This window comes from Daphnia pulex, chromosome 6 (assembly GCF_021134715.1).
Source record: "Daphnia pulex isolate KAP4 chromosome 6, ASM2113471v1".
NCBI lineage: Eukaryota > Metazoa > Arthropoda > Branchiopoda > Diplostraca > Daphniidae > Daphnia > Daphnia pulex.
In genome coordinates, this window is record NC_060022.1 from 3,646,107 (window position 1) to 3,661,227 (window position 15,121).

The 15,121-nt window shown below is 44.2% G+C and overlaps 3 protein-coding genes across 3 annotated transcripts; 2 read left to right on the forward strand and 1 right to left on the reverse strand.

Moving 5' to 3' along the window:
* Positions 1-610: 610 nt before the first annotated feature.
* LOC124195799 (vesicular inhibitory amino acid transporter-like) lies at positions 611-6,621 on the reverse strand. Its single transcript, XM_046590390.1, has 2 exons — positions 2,382-6,621; positions 611-2,111 (listed from the first exon to the last, which is right to left on the reverse strand). The coding sequence occupies exons 1-2, from the start codon at positions 3,477-3,479 to the stop codon at positions 1,701-1,703; spliced, it is 1,509 nt and encodes a 502-aa protein (XP_046446346.1). The 5' UTR covers positions 3,480-6,621; the 3' UTR covers positions 611-1,700.
* Positions 6,622-7,097: 476 nt separating this feature from the next.
* On the forward strand, positions 7,098-7,956 carry LOC124196155 (prefoldin subunit 4-like). The gene is made up of 4 exons (XM_046590968.1): positions 7,098-7,250; positions 7,333-7,437; positions 7,603-7,752; positions 7,804-7,956. The coding sequence occupies exons 1-4, from the start codon at positions 7,212-7,214 to the stop codon at positions 7,954-7,956; spliced, it is 447 nt and encodes a 148-aa protein (XP_046446924.1). The 5' UTR covers positions 7,098-7,211.
* Positions 7,957-8,142: 186 nt separating this feature from the next.
* On the forward strand, positions 8,143-15,116 carry LOC124195797 (bromodomain-containing protein 4-like). The gene is made up of 6 exons (XM_046590384.1): positions 8,143-9,298; positions 9,367-10,171; positions 10,234-10,419; positions 12,743-12,976; positions 13,053-14,490; positions 14,560-15,116. The coding sequence occupies exons 2-6, from the start codon at positions 10,046-10,048 to the stop codon at positions 14,589-14,591; spliced, it is 2,016 nt and encodes a 671-aa protein (XP_046446340.1). The 5' UTR covers positions 8,143-9,298; positions 9,367-10,045; the 3' UTR covers positions 14,592-15,116.
* The last annotated feature ends 5 nt before the right edge of the window (positions 15,117-15,121 follow it).

Here is a 15,121-nt window from a genome sequence, read left to right on the forward strand (position 1 = left end):
TTTTTTAAATCGGTTCAGAAAACATTTTACTGCTGTCTGAATGAGCATTTATTGTTTGGTTGAATCTGTTTCCAACATATCGATATTGGCTTGAAATGTCGATCTGACAACTCAATAGGTCAATAACATATGCGAAGTAAAGGAAAGCGGACAATAAACTACTAACACGGGCATGTGAGCGATTGACACCCAACAGTTATCAAAACATCAATAATGTTTTGACACATTTTCCGTGTTGCAAATTGTCAGTTGCGGACGGAATTCGAATAAATCAAGTTCCTTCGCTTCTTTCCTGGTTATTCATCATAGAGAACATTGCCGTGAAGCTATTAAAAACAAATTTTGTTGAACTCATTTGCGAGTTGCGAGTTGCGAGTTACCGCAAACCAACGGAAGAGTCACCGGAAACGTTGTCCTCCGGTAGCACAAGATGGCGTTTCTAGTCCAATTCCGGTTCGTATTACACAAAAATTGATTGGTGCCCTTTCTAATAGACTGGCGGGTGTCCGAGATCCGGTTACCCTAGAGACCGGATCTATTCATTAGTGCCCCAAGACTATATAGCAAAGAACCTTTTTGTTCATATGAAAAATCAAATGATATAGTTGCGTACATTCAAACTAACGTGTATATTTTGACGTTGATGACAAACAACTACACAACTTGTTAGCGATTCCATATTACTCGATAGGTTGTACAAGTCTGGAAGACATCCGATTGATATGGTATTAGGAGGATAATATAGAAGTAAAAAGGGGCAGGAACAAAACATCTCAAAGCGCACAAATTGGAAGACATTTGGAAAGTTAGAGCTCATCGCCTCATAGCGATTTGATATGCTGTGAGTTTGAAATCTTTGTCGACAGTTTTCTTACAACCGGTTAGACTTGATTAGTTAACTGTGATGGCCGACGACTAAAAGAAGAAGATTATACAGAGAAAACGGAGAGAGATAGAAAGAGAGATCGCGACAGTTTGTCTGGAAGACGTTGGATTCTTATCTCATTCAAAAAAACATTATTATTTTTCTTTTTCAGTACAAAATGCTAATGGAATTTTTAATTTGAAATGCCGAAATCATCAACTATTCGAACGCACTCTTTCTGTCAACGGGGGCAGAACACGTGAAGCGGAATGGGGACATATCTCGCCGACCTTATCACACAAATTATTTTTATTTTATTTTATTTTTGTAGTTGGAACTGATATGACGACCGCATTAGAAAAGATATCGGCCTGAATAATAACAAATACGAGGATTTAAAAAAGGTTTAAACAATCAAAGGAATGGGGTTCAACATTTAGCCGTGTGGCCCGCCAACATTTGTCAATGAAGTAAAATGTTTTTGTCGATTTTAGCTTTTTTCATTACAGGAGAAACAAAATGAAATGAACTGAATTCCCTAGTATTTAATTGAAGGTAACTCTTGAGTTTGGAAGACTTGGTTACGATATATCCTTTTTTCAGTTTGCAAAATAAAACATCAAAGCGACACACACGTTTTTTTTTTCTCTCTCTTATCGATGGAAGTGAAACCTATTCAACTATTCATGACTAAAAGGTATAACTCTATGTCTAAAACACATTATTTCTTGGAAGACTTGGGTTCACATGTTCATTAATTGTTTGTTTGTTTGTTTAGCTTGGAAGACAATGGAGTGAACACAACTCAGAGCTCTCTGTTGTTGTTTTTTCCCTTTTAAAAGGGCAAGCCGATTTGGAATTTCTCGACCAGGGCCCGGAACGAGTAGTAGATGCCAATGACGCCGAAGAGGACGCCCAGGAAGATGACGAAGCAATCGTAGGCGACGGTGCCCCAATCCAAAGTGGGTCCCTTCAATTTGAGGTGGAAATAGCACGGCCAGATGAAGGAGAGCATGGTGCCCGTGAAGCTGCCGATGAAGCCCATCAGGATGGCGAAGTGCGGGATGGAAATGGCCATGACGACCGTGAAGACGACCAGGGCGACGCGCAGGGCCAAGCCCCAGACTTTCAGCTCGCCGTCGAGCGACCACATGCGAGGGAAAGTCGTTTCTGGACGTCCTTTGAAGAAGGCTCTCTCTAGCAGATCCAGTGCGGCGTAATAAGGCAGAGGGTACGACAGCAACGCCTGCATTGCAACACACACACACAACCGGGCCAGTATGAATAGAATCCAATCAAGAGATTACTCAAAGTCAAAGTTGGCCCAGCAGACAGCTGTGCTTCAGCCCTATAGCGACTTTACTCTCTGTCTCGACTCACTTTCAATTTGAATTGGGCCGGAATCCGTCTAGATCCCATCAGTCGAAACTCTTAATTATATATTTTTTTCTTCAATTAATTAACAATCCTATTAAAACATCTTTAGACGTGACAAAAATGATGTGGATAGGCTCACCTTGGCGACAAAAATGAAGTTGACGACGCCCTTGAAGCCTTGCGTGGGCAAATTGTTGGTGATGACCTCCTTGGTGTCTGCCTGCCAGGTGAGAAATCCGACGTAGCCGAAGAGCGATTTGAAGACGGCGGCGGCTATGTGACTCCAGTTGAGCATGCAGTGGAACTTTGACGGGTCTCTCATGTTGCCCTCGAGAGCCGGCAGGAAGATTTGCGACGTGTAGCTGAAGACGATGATGCCCAGGGAAATGGGGAACGTGACGATGTTGATGCGCAGGGAGACTTCGGACCATCCCCAGGTGGCGGCCTGCAGGAGGCAGTAGCCCATGATCATGACGTTGATGACCACGTGAGCCATCGTGCACCAGAAGCTGAGCGTCGAGACGTGGTGCAGATTCTTGAGGAAGGAGCACGGTAGCAGGAGGATCCCGCAGATCATCATCCAGGATCGGGTGTCGATGGCGCCGTCCGGGAAGGTGCCCACCATCAGATCGCCGCACAGGACCACGTAGAGGATGCAGGTCATGAGCAGCTCGATCATCTGGGCCGTGTTGACGATCCTGGCGCCCACCCGCCGGCCGAAGCATTCCTCGGCGATGGAGACGTAAGTGTCGCGCACCCGCACCAGCTGGCCCTCCTCGTTGGTGACGTAGAGGCAGTCGACCAGGATCTTGCCCGTGTAGCAGCAGATGTAGGCCACGCCGATCATGGCCGTGATGGCCCAGTAGCCGCCGTGCAGGACGGCGTACGGCAGCGAGACGACGAACATGCCCTGGATGGCGTTGGTCACGTTCCATCCGGCCTGCCACTCTGAGATCTTGTGCCTGGAGCTGCCAAATTCGCCTCCGCCGCAGCTCTCGTCGTCGCCGCCGATCGAGTCGACCCGCTGGAAATTGCCCTCCGCTCCGTTGTTCTGCAGAGTCGACAGCTCCGTGTCGTTGGGCTTCCGCCCGAATTTGGCAAAGTGGAGCTGCTCATCCGGCTGGCTGTTGAGGCAAGAATCCGGCAGAGCCGATCGCACTGATGTCCAGGCGGCTCCTAAAGACGCTCCGATGGGCGGAACGGCCATATTTAACCGGCTGAAGAATTGCGAGGCCATTTTTCCTTCCCCCCGTCGTCTTCTTCTTCTTCCCGCCCGCTTTCACGTTCCCCCTCCCACCCACTCCCGCTACGTCTCTCTATACGTTTCTCCTCTCTCTCTCTCTTTCTTTCTCTCCCGCTCGGTGCTGATGCTCGCCCTGGATGGATGGATCGATGCAACGCAATCTTTCCCCCCCTTTTTTTCCTTCTTTTCTAGGATCGACTATTCCAAATGCAATTGCAATGGAGAGCACATACACGCACACACACACAAAGCCAAAACGGTCCAGCAGCACCACTGGCCGGCCAACAGACCAGCACCAACTCTTAAGAATTGCACAATCTTCCGATTTGTCGTTGCTGTGTAACGCGTATATGTGCTCTCCGATGGAATGAAATTGGTTCGGGACAATTTAAAAAGGAATGCGAGAATTACAGAGAGAAAGAGAGAGAGAGAGTGACTCGAAAAGAGATGGGCAGCTGGGAGACCCAAAGAGAGGGGTGGGAGATGGTGCGACGTGTGTGACGGGGGTTGAGTCAAATCAAAGTGAAACTGACGTCAAGAACATGATGCGGCCGCTTGTGGCTAGAGCAAACCCTACACTGCGCGATGAGGCTCTCGTCCGACTTCCGGCCCGTGTAACCGATATTGAGCGGTCCGTGCGCTCTCGAGATCTCCCCCCCCCCCCCCCCCCCCCCCCCCCCACGTCAGCTCCTATTCCGGCTTGCCAGGACTGGCTGCTTTTGCGGGACTCCCGACAGCACGGACATGCGCAGCAGACGGATGCTGTGCAGCCGGTCCGATAGAGTTTCGAGGAGCTCAGGAGCAGCAGCAGACGAGTTGCTGATTGTTTGTTTTTTTCTTCTTCTTCGGCTCCTTGTGTGTATAAGGAGAACGGCTCCTTACGTTTATCCATGTCTCTATACATTTCCCCCCCTCCATCCACCTCCTTTCGTCTCTCTCCATCTTCTTCTGCTGCCGTTAGCAGAAGGGGCGGCTAGGCTATAACATGAGCGGGATTGATTGGCTCAGCGGCGTATATATAAGGAGCAGTAGGGAGGGGGAGGGGGAAGGATCTTCGATCGGTTCCCGAATCTCTCGGGTGAGGAAGAACGACAAAGGGATGGAGGGAAGAGAAGCTTGTTCACCCAAGAAAGGGGGAGAGAAAGGCAAAGAAAAACAAACTAAAGAAGAAGGAAGGAAACGGGAGAAAATGGAAAATCTATGCTGCTGCTACTGCTGCTGGTTGAAGAAGAAGAGGAAGCAGAAGAGAGTGGTACCGACTTTGATAAGGCTCAACAAAAGCTTGTTTTGCGCTTTCCCCCCCTCTTCTTTTGATATGTGCGACAGTCGAGCACCAGAGTCTGTTTATTCATCATCAAACCGACGACGAGTGAGTGCGTGAAAATGAGAAGGAAACGACCATCAAGATTACGCCAGTGCCTTTTGTTGATTCGCCCTATTCAAACTTTGGTCTATATGTTTTTTTTTTTTTGCGGATTCAAACCCTCCACACACGGGATACATGTAGCCCTTTCATGGCGAAACAGATTTTTGATTATTATTTATATATGCTTCCTCCAAGTGTTAACATCGCCATCAATCCATCAGTATCACGTATACACACATAATAGTCTTTGGGGTCTATCTGGATTTAGGCTTTCTGATCCGCCCGAAAATTTATCGTGGCATCAGTAATGACGTTCATGCCAATGAGCTCTTGTTCTACTTTGAAGTATTATCGACCCAGTGCCGATTTTCTAGCCAAATGTTTGTTTATTTTTTAAACAAATGTGCTCGATTATTAGCCGTTTCTTTATTAAAATGAAATGTCAAATGCCAGCTATGATCCGATTGAACTGGAATAATATACCAACTCGGGAGGGATTTCGTCAGAGCTCCAGGCCTCGGGATCACTGACCCACGTGAAAGTTGCGCTCTACTTTATTTGAATTTTTTTCTCAAATAGAGTCTAATGTGCTTTCAGACTACGTCAATCAAATTTTTTTTTTTTTTTTTTTAGATTTGGTAGACACTGGCGGGCGCTGGCGGTTATCTGGCTTAAATCGCTGGTTATTAATTAGCAAGCATATACTCTTGTACATTTGCATAATCACAATATCTTCAAGTGTATGTGCGTAATTATATCTTTTCTCTTTTTATTCGGGGATCCTATTAAGTCAGCTTGGAAACTTTAAATCTTCCTCCTGTCAATTCCTTCTTGTCAGACCAGTCTTGTTTTCTCCATTTAGATTTACGCCATAAACAAAAAAAAGGATCTCGCGCGGCTTTCTCCCATTTCACTGCTGGCATATACCAGCCATAAAAAGCCTTTTCTTTATATTTATTCTATTTGAAAAACTTTGATAAAAATAAAGTTATGCATCATTTTCAAAGAGCTTTAAATTACCCAACTTATTACGCATTTGCCAAGTTAAAGTTCATCATTTAAATGAATTCACAGAAAGTAGAAACGTTTTAGAAATGATGTGCGGATCTAATGGCGGCGAAATGAGGTATTAATGTATCAACACGAACCCACAATACGTCCTACTCTTTAACAAGACCATTTATCACGCTTTCTTCTTCTTTGTACGTACTGCGCACTGACGCTAACTAGGTTAAGCAACTCGGTATTCACGGCTGTTTTTACGGATGAGAGGGACGCTCGGGTTGCTTGACCGCATTAAGTAAAGTGCGCTGGTATAACAGGCTACCGCACAACCGAGTGTAAACGACACTTTGATGAGGAAATTACTTGTCAACGCGCAAAACCCACCTCTGCAGCTGTTGTCGATTGTTCGGTGAACATAAAGGTCTATAAAAAAACGACAGAGAAACACGTTGAGATATGTGAATGAAGCGAAACAGGAGGACGGATGCCTTCTGTCTAAAACGTACATTTCAAGTGGCTTTCGTGAATCGTATAGCGTGATGGAATTCGCCAGGAAATATTTAATAATCAAACAGTTGTTGTTCCATAAGTTGATAAAACTCGTCTTCTCAGTTATTGCGGGCTCTGACGCACAAAGGGGAGATTGATATGATTGGTTAAAACATGTGAAACTATTTCGTCTCTATTGCGTTCTGTTTGTTTTGCTATCGATCTGCAGGGCAACTGCATATAATATGGCAAGTTCGCCACAAAGAAAACCGCTTACTTAGACGTGTTCATATTGCTTTTATTGTAAAAAGAAAAGCTCTCAAAAACAAATAGAAGACATCTTCGTTATTTATTACATTTTTTTTTTCAGATTTCCATAATATTACTTTCACGTGCACGACTTTCTTCATGAGCATTGCAACATGTTTTTGCTTGACATCTTTTTCGAAAATCCGAGAACCCATCAGGATTCATTATAATTTTCTAGTAAGTATCGTAATAATAAGATAGAAACCCGAAGAAAATTTCTCTTTAAGCGCGTGAATTTACACAAACACATTTTATGGAGCAAGCTAACAATTATGAAAGCCGTGTAGGCCTTACTTAATAGGGAATATAATAGCCCTTTCACTTTCCCAGTGGTCAATGCACCTGGGATAAAGACGATTTTTCTTGAAGTAATAATGCCGTAGTATTGAAGTAATAAAAACGAAATGTGCCATAAAGAAATTGCTTGTTAAATCCAGTAAAATAAAAATCCTAAAAAGAATAGTAATTTGAATAATGGCAACCAGCATATCATTATCGATTGAAATAATCGATAAATAGGCGTCGTCTGCTACGTAGGGGTTGTCAAGAAAAACATCATGGCCTCAGTAGCAGTTTCTAAAGATTCTCTTGAATCGGTAAGAAAATGATTTGACTTAAGAATTTATAGCTTAACGTGTTGCCAATTTCTAGTAGTTAAAGTAACTGAAATTATTTTAGGACTCTGACATTCACATTACATTGGAAGACCAACAGAAAATCAACCGGTTTGCACGACACAATGCAAAATGGGAGGAGCTCAGGGATGATCTGAAAAATAAAAAGGTGAAATTCTTTCTATTGCATGCTTCTTTTCGTAATGTGTGTGAAGTCTTCAAAATTATTATGTGTCATAAATGTGCTGGCAGAAATATTTTCGCATTCTGCTCATGATTCACGTTGAAACTTACAATTCTGCATTGCTACTCGTTTTCTCTATGCTTTGTTCAGGGAGATCTTCAAAACTTGGAGGATGCTTCAGATGATTTACTCTTGGTTGATGATGAATCAGCTCCAATTCCTTTCGTTGTAGGTGAAGTGTTTGTTCATTTCAACATGGAAGAGGCAAAGGTGATTTTCTTTTTTCCTCTTCTGTCAATTGTGCATCGCTGTTAAAGTACTGCTTATCGCTAATTGTTTGACTTATCACAGGAGAAACTTGAAGAAGCAAAAGACAAAGTGAAAAAAGATATTGAAGCCATCGAAGCTGAATGCACAAACATCAAGACTTTGATGAGCGATCTGAAGACGCAATTGTACGCCAAATTCGGTAATTCTATCAACCTAGAAGCCGAAGAGGAATAAAGAAAACGTCCAAAATGCTTTCTCCACTATAATAATGAAGAACAATACAAAAAAGAAAAAAACAGTCTTTGATAGCACTGACAGAAACAAATTGTCTCTCAAGCCACAAAGAGAAAAGTAAACAACAAAGCTAAAGAAAGTATTTTTAGCTAGTTTCCCTAACACTAAAAATATCTGCGAAGAAAATGTAACGCTTGACTTGCACCTCCGCAACGACGCCTCTGCATCTGGCTACCACTCGGTACCTCTTTAGTTTCGTAGAGGCCATTCACCGGACGGTTTTCCAGCCTTTCTCTCTCAGTCTCGAGCTCCACGACCTCGTAAAATAATCGATTGTTATTGCTTATGTATTCGTCCGTGTTAACCTCATTTGGACACGACCTGCAGAGAGGACTATCGTTGATACTACCCAATAGGTTCAGAAGAATACCAATCGGAAATTGTCACTTGACTGACCCAGTGACTTAGTTTTCTCGGCTGTCCATCACATGGCCGGTTTTTCATCATCCGGATCGTGCACGTTCATAAAGTCCTCCCTTCCCGTTATTGTGCTCATTACATCCGTTCGACGGTGGGTTTGCGAAGCTTGTCACGTCATGACCGTGCCGCCGCTCACTTTTCCCCTGGTCGAGAGGAAAACCCGCATCGTCCCCCCTCCGGCTGCAGATGGTAGACACGAAGTTTTTAAGCAAACAAACAAAAGAAACGAATGAATCTACAGGACAGGACGGAATATTCCTCTGCTTCTAAAAGCAATTGAAGAAAAAAGAATGAGAAGGAAAAACTTGTAACTAGGCCAAGGTTCGTTGGTACACGTTTTTGTTATAAGCTATTTTCAACTTGGGAATCATGAGAAACTTTTAGGGTACCTTCACGTTATTTCAAAAAGAGGGGGGGGGAACGACGATGCGTATGGCACTTTTGCGTTCACTTTCTTTCTTCTAGAGTTAAAAAAAAGAAGAGCCCCCAGATGCCTTTATTGCTTTGTTTTCCGAGCTGCGATGTACACAACAGACAGGAAAAGGTGTGGATACTCTACACCATATCTCTCATCTTTCTGTCATCATCTCCAAGGGTAAGTGAAGTGTTTTTAATTTCAGAGAAATAGCACACCACTTGGCCGATTTATATTTCCATCACACAATCGAGGCTGCTGGGTATTTTTCCAAGAGGGAGTATGATTGGTGTTGTGTAAGTTTCTTGTGTGTCAAAGGACTTGAAAAAAAGAAATAACAAGGTGGCAACGCTTGACACCGATACGTGCTGGCCATGACTTGCCTCCTACATGTACGACGTCCGAGCGGTTGTTGGCTTCAAACAAAAACAAGGACACGTGTTGCCAGTAAAACGAAACTTGTATTTTTGGTTGTTTGTATTTTCTTTTTTTATTTAATAAATTTTTGTTTACAGTTTTATTGTAGAAGGAAAACCCGACAAATAATTGGCAAAGTATCGAATTTGGGGAAATATTCAACGGAATCACCGCATGTTGGAAAAGGTTCGAATGGTACACTGGTCGCGGATCATCAGGTGGTTCGATGAACTCGAGCGAAAAAAACAAAAAGACATCGAGTTGTGTTGCGGAAGAAATGGGAAACGATCGAGGAAAAACGAGCGCATGGCAAAATTGAATACCAGTTCACCTCGGCTATATTTTTTGGAGCGGAATAAAACACCCGTAGTGGCGGGACGTTTTTTTTTTTATCTTTTTGGGGTGGACCAACAAATTGAGAAACTGGACAGTATCCGGCGAAGATGGGTTTTCCATTTTTGAATTTCTACATTCTCACCGCGTATTGGCACTTCTTACACGAGCTACTTCTTTCTCTATTCCACTTTTTAAATTTAATTTTCTTTCCTCTTCTTTTTTTTTTCACCCGGCTCATTTTTAGGGGAAAAGTTAATACTACTCTAGCTCCGCCCCCCTTTCGCCTCCTCCCTTCTCGTCTGAGGCAACCTATTTAAGCTCGGCTGGTTGTTGGCTGCCACTTCACAAACTTCCAGGCAACTGGAGTTTCAAGCCGCTCTTCATTCTTTCTCCCATTTTTCTCTTTTTTCGTTAACAAAGAAACAATTGAACATTTCACAAATGATCGTCTCTACGATCTCCGAGAAGGTGGATAAGTCGGACGTTGAATCCATCTCGTCCGAAACTATCAAAGATGAGTCCGGTTTGAGTTTGTCACGAGCCTATTCCGTCACTTCGGAGCCACCCGTGAGTATTCCACTTCATTATATACCTCGTAACGAATCATTTCTAATTTTATTTTCAAACAGGCGTACAAGAAGCAAACAGCTTCATCGGTCCGCATCGCCCGATTGATCGCAATCACAGTCGTGGCTGTCGCTCTCATCTTGGGCACGGCCATCGTTCTTGCCGCTTATTTGCAAACGAGACACACCAACAACAGTGCAATTCACTCGGCGGCCCCAACAGCAGCAGCCAGCTCGACCGAGACGAACGTGAGTCCTCCTTTCCTAAATATCCCTCTTTTCTCTATCTCGTGTTATCTTCTCTTTGTTCGAACGAGGGCAGGTTGGGCGATGAAAAAAGCAACGGTAGATTTCCAATGCTTTTCTTTATTTTCTTTATCTTTTTGTTCTTCCTCGCCCAATTTTTTTGTTGTACCGAAATTATGTTTTTGCGCGTGATCGACTTCCCCTCATGTGTCAAAGTCGATTCAATGTCAAACACCCGCTAAGAGGAAGGAGGTAAAAAGACAACAACAACAACTGAAAAATAAAAAAAGGGAACAGCATCCATAACGACCGAAAAGCCTTCCGCTTGTCATGCTAATTCGATTGGAGCCGACTTCCTCTGTGACCTGTTGTTTTTGTCACCCAAAGCCGGAAATAGGATGTGATTTGTATGGAATAAGGCGAGGGGAAAAGCGGAGAGGATATCGCATACATTTATAGAAAGCTTAGGGAAATAGGGAAAATGTAACGCAAATGAGATTCTATATCATCTGGCGCTGGATGAAACTGTGCGGATCTCGAGTGTTTTTAAGTTTTGAGGTGCAATAACAACAAGTGCGCCGAGTGTTGAGAGAGAAAGAAGCAAAACAAAGAGAATAAAGAAAGAGAAGGGAGAAAGAAATGGTAACGAGTCCACACAGCTCCTTTTGATTCCTCGTTGGTCGGTCAGTAGGCCACCGGCAAATGCCCGGTGCTGGATGCGGACAAAGGAGGCCCTTTTTTTTTTACTGGGGCCAGCAGCCCCAGCAAACGAGGCTTAGGAGAGGGGGGAATGATGGAAAGGAAACAATAGAAGGTCCAACAACAAATCTGACTAGTCACGATGGAAGCCAATGATAAAAGATTTGGTTTCGTATTTTTAGTGTTCTCAGATTTTGACATCAATGAACTAGAAAAAGAGATTGTCCTGCCAAAATTGTGAATTAAAACTGAGCAGATTTCATTCTTGATTTATTTGTTTCAAACCTGTTCTGGTCTGTCGATCAAACACTGAGACGTTTCGGCAGCCATTTTCACCTCATTTCCCCTTGGCTTTTTGGTTATTCCCATTTTCTGTGTTGGGGAACTGTATTTGAACCCAAAAGAAGTAGTAAGAAAGAAAGACAACTTTCTCTTCCGAGTTCGTTGCTCTATCCCCTGTTTGAAGAACGGGGGGGCCTTCTGCTTCGGGGCCCTTTCTCTCAACGAAAATTTCCCATCACCTGACTTGTTTTGAATTGTTTTGCTGGGCACGAAAGAGGGAGAGTCGTGGAACAGGATGATATTCGCTTGTTGTTGTGGGTGCCAAGGCGACAACTTTCCCTTTTTGTGCGTGCATGAACATACTAATTGGTTGGGATTTTAGTATTTTACTAGTGTCACATCTCTCGGATGCTACCGGCATCTTTAACGACATCCGCCAATATCTACATGACTATAATTACATTATGAATTTAAAAAAAAAAAACTGATGGAATCAAATTCTGAAGTTTTATTTATTCCTTTTTTTGCGCGGACGTGATTTGCGTGAGTAGAAATCAAGTTTTTTTTGTTTTGTTTGTTTCGTCGCGTGATTGTTATTATTAAGAATTTGTTTCTTCCCGGATTAGTGATAATAATTAGTACCGCGTCCTGGTTTCGCACTGCAAGCGATGCATCACATTTTTTTCCTCCTTTCTCGTGTTTGTTGTTTTCTTTTCTATTGAGGATAGGCGAATTGAGTGTAGAGAGAAAATGTTTTCACGCACGAGGGAACTCTCCGGATGACGCCATCCGTACCAGCGCGCAATTCATTTTCTTTCCAGTTTTTCTTTTTTCTTTATTGGTTTGTTTCTTTTTGGGGTTGCGTTTCCTGACCATTTCGCAAGTGGATGGGTGTTAACCGAGTTCGTCGACACTTGGCCGTCTGCTATTTGTTGGAAGAGAAAGTTGACGATTGCAAAAGAACGAACGAAACAACAACATCTTCTCTCTTTAGAAAATTCCCATTTGGTTACGAGTTTTTGAAGCAAATAGGAGGTTCTCTTCTTTCATCATTTGTGCCGAATGTTTTCATCCGTCCATGTGTGTCACTGGGCGATCAACATGCGCAACTGGGTCGATGCCCTTCCATTTACTTCGTTTTCGAATGTCATCAGCTCTTTTCAATACAAAACCGGTAGCCCGTTTCGTAATTAGGATATCCTCCCCGTGATGGTTCTAAAAATCCAAATGATAAATGTCTACTTTAGAAACTCTGGGTGTAGCCCCTCTTCTTTTTATTGGGTTAAGCACATGTGCCACTACGTTTGAAAATGTTAACCCCTTTTTTTTTTCGTTTGATTTATAGAAGGCGGCCACTGTCGCTCTACCTTCGGCTTTAACGGGCGATGCTCCCAGCACAAGTGGAGCCAATGAGGTCTCTTCATCCGAGTCTTCGGCCGAGGTCGCCAACGAAGAAAAAGATCACCGGCGCCTAGACACGGACGGTGACTTGCTGGAGGAATTTCTGGAGAATGAGGGCAAGATCCTCCGTTTGCCCACTGGCAGTGATCTCGATGTCGATATTGACGAACTCACCAAGGTAAATCTATAAATAAATGGACCGACTTTGTATGGACAGGTGTATTGATTGGATGTACCTTTTTTGGATTTTTCAGATGTTTTTAAAACGGAATCCATTGGACAAGAGCAAATGTGTCGTCGAGCGCAAACCTTTCGACAGCACCGACGATTTCGTCAAAATTCTGCCCATCACAGCCAAAAATGCTTCGGCCGTTCCTTTGATGCCCATCATCTCTGGCGAGCGCATTTCCATCATCTGCTCCAGCGATGATGATGAAAATATGTCCGACATGGATGAAGAGGATGATTCCGGTTTAATCCATTCCAGGCCGATTATGATGCCGTTTGATTTGAGCCGTCCCCAAATGAGGATTCATCCATTTGGCATGATGGGAGGCATGCCAATGAATTCCCCCAACGGACCGATGCCCTTCCCGATGATGAATCACATGATGCAGCCACCACCGAGATCCATGAGGCCACAACTACCCCTCAATCTCACTCCTCCTTCCTTCGATTTCAATAATGCCCTGCTGGAACAGCGCCTTTTAAATCCTTTCAATGTCCCCCCTCCACCATCACAGATGCGATCTCCCTTCCAGTCTTTCCCGGCTGGACGGCCTTTCCGTTTCCCGGAGGTTAACCTCCGCCAAATGCAACCAGTTTCCCCTCCGCCACCTCAATTCCAGCCGTTCCATCAACGCCCGCTCGACAGCCACGCCATGGCCGAGAAACGTTTCAATCTCCCGTCCGACCTCGTTCCGGACAATAGTCAGGAGAAATCTCATGTTCCGGAACATCGCGGTATGGACACTGCCGGTCCAGTTAGACCATCTCTTGTCACGGTCCGCCCTATTCCTCTCTTCCGAGAACGCGAGCCCAGCCCAGACTTTCCGAGCTTCCCGGAAGGTCTTCTTAGCCTTTTAGAGGAATTGCCTGGTATCCTGGGAGCCGAGGAGCCACAACCCGTCCAGCGACTATCGATCCAGCCTGGACAACCAGACCTTCCCGTCTTCCGTGTCCCGAAATTCCTATTGAGCACTCCTGGACCGAAAGAAGTCGAAGCCAGTACCGAAAAGCGCAACGGCCCAGCCCAATTGCCAGCTCGTCCAGTTACACTACCTTTCTTGCAAGTTCCTCCTTTGCCGGCCGCTCTAGTGGCCAAAGAGCGCTCGGCTCCTATTCCAGTCAACATTCCTTTCTTGAACGTCCGCAACTCCGCTCCATCCGCGCCCAACCCAATCATACCGGCGCCGGATCGCCGCCAGGGGCGCGCTTCTTTCTTCGAGCGTCTGATGGACTCGATCCTCTCTCCTGTTAGCAACCGCCAGCCTTCATCTAAGAACGAAAAATCCTCGTCCGTGGAATCCGCCGATACTCGTGCCGCCCAGCCAGTTCGTACCGGAGGTCGAGGACTCCGTACTATGCCTGAAAGTGGACCAGTTGTTGATCGCGGAGTAATTGTTGCTCGTCCTATCGCACCAGAAGAGGAAGCCATTGCACCCGAACAGGATCGCCGTGCCAGAGCGCACTGTAAGCTCCTTAATATTGTCAATTATTCTAGCGCATTTTAATTGATTTCTTTCTTGTTTTCTTTTCCAGTTATCCAGCCGCGCTCCTTGAAGGTTAATTGAATCACGTTTTTATAAAATGGCTGAACACAGACTGTGCAGCACTTGTTATTTTTGGTGACGAAGACATCCGTCCGCGCAATTTTTTTTTTTTTGAACGAAAATTCGTCTTTTTTAGAAACGTCCATAAAGAAATACCGTATTTCTTTTTTTAAGGAGATAAAATCCCCGTTTTTATTACTTTACGATTCTATATTCTGTCCACCTGCAATTCTAATATTTTCACTCTACACTATATTATTGGTTATCACATTTAACCATGTACAAAGTGCGTGCGTTCTTCTGCGGAAAAATTACTAAACTTTAAGAAAGAGAAAAATGTTCGGACATTTTTATGAAAGATCTACACCGAAAACATTAACCCGTTCGTCAACAGGTGCGTCATATCTTGGTTAAACGGTAGTGTGTAATCAGTAGCCTACTGGGTCAATTTACCTAAAGACGTTGAGATACGGTGAACAGCGCGTCGGGTACAAAACAAAAGTGATGGATATGTTAACTGACCAATAAACATATGACTGTTCTGTACCACA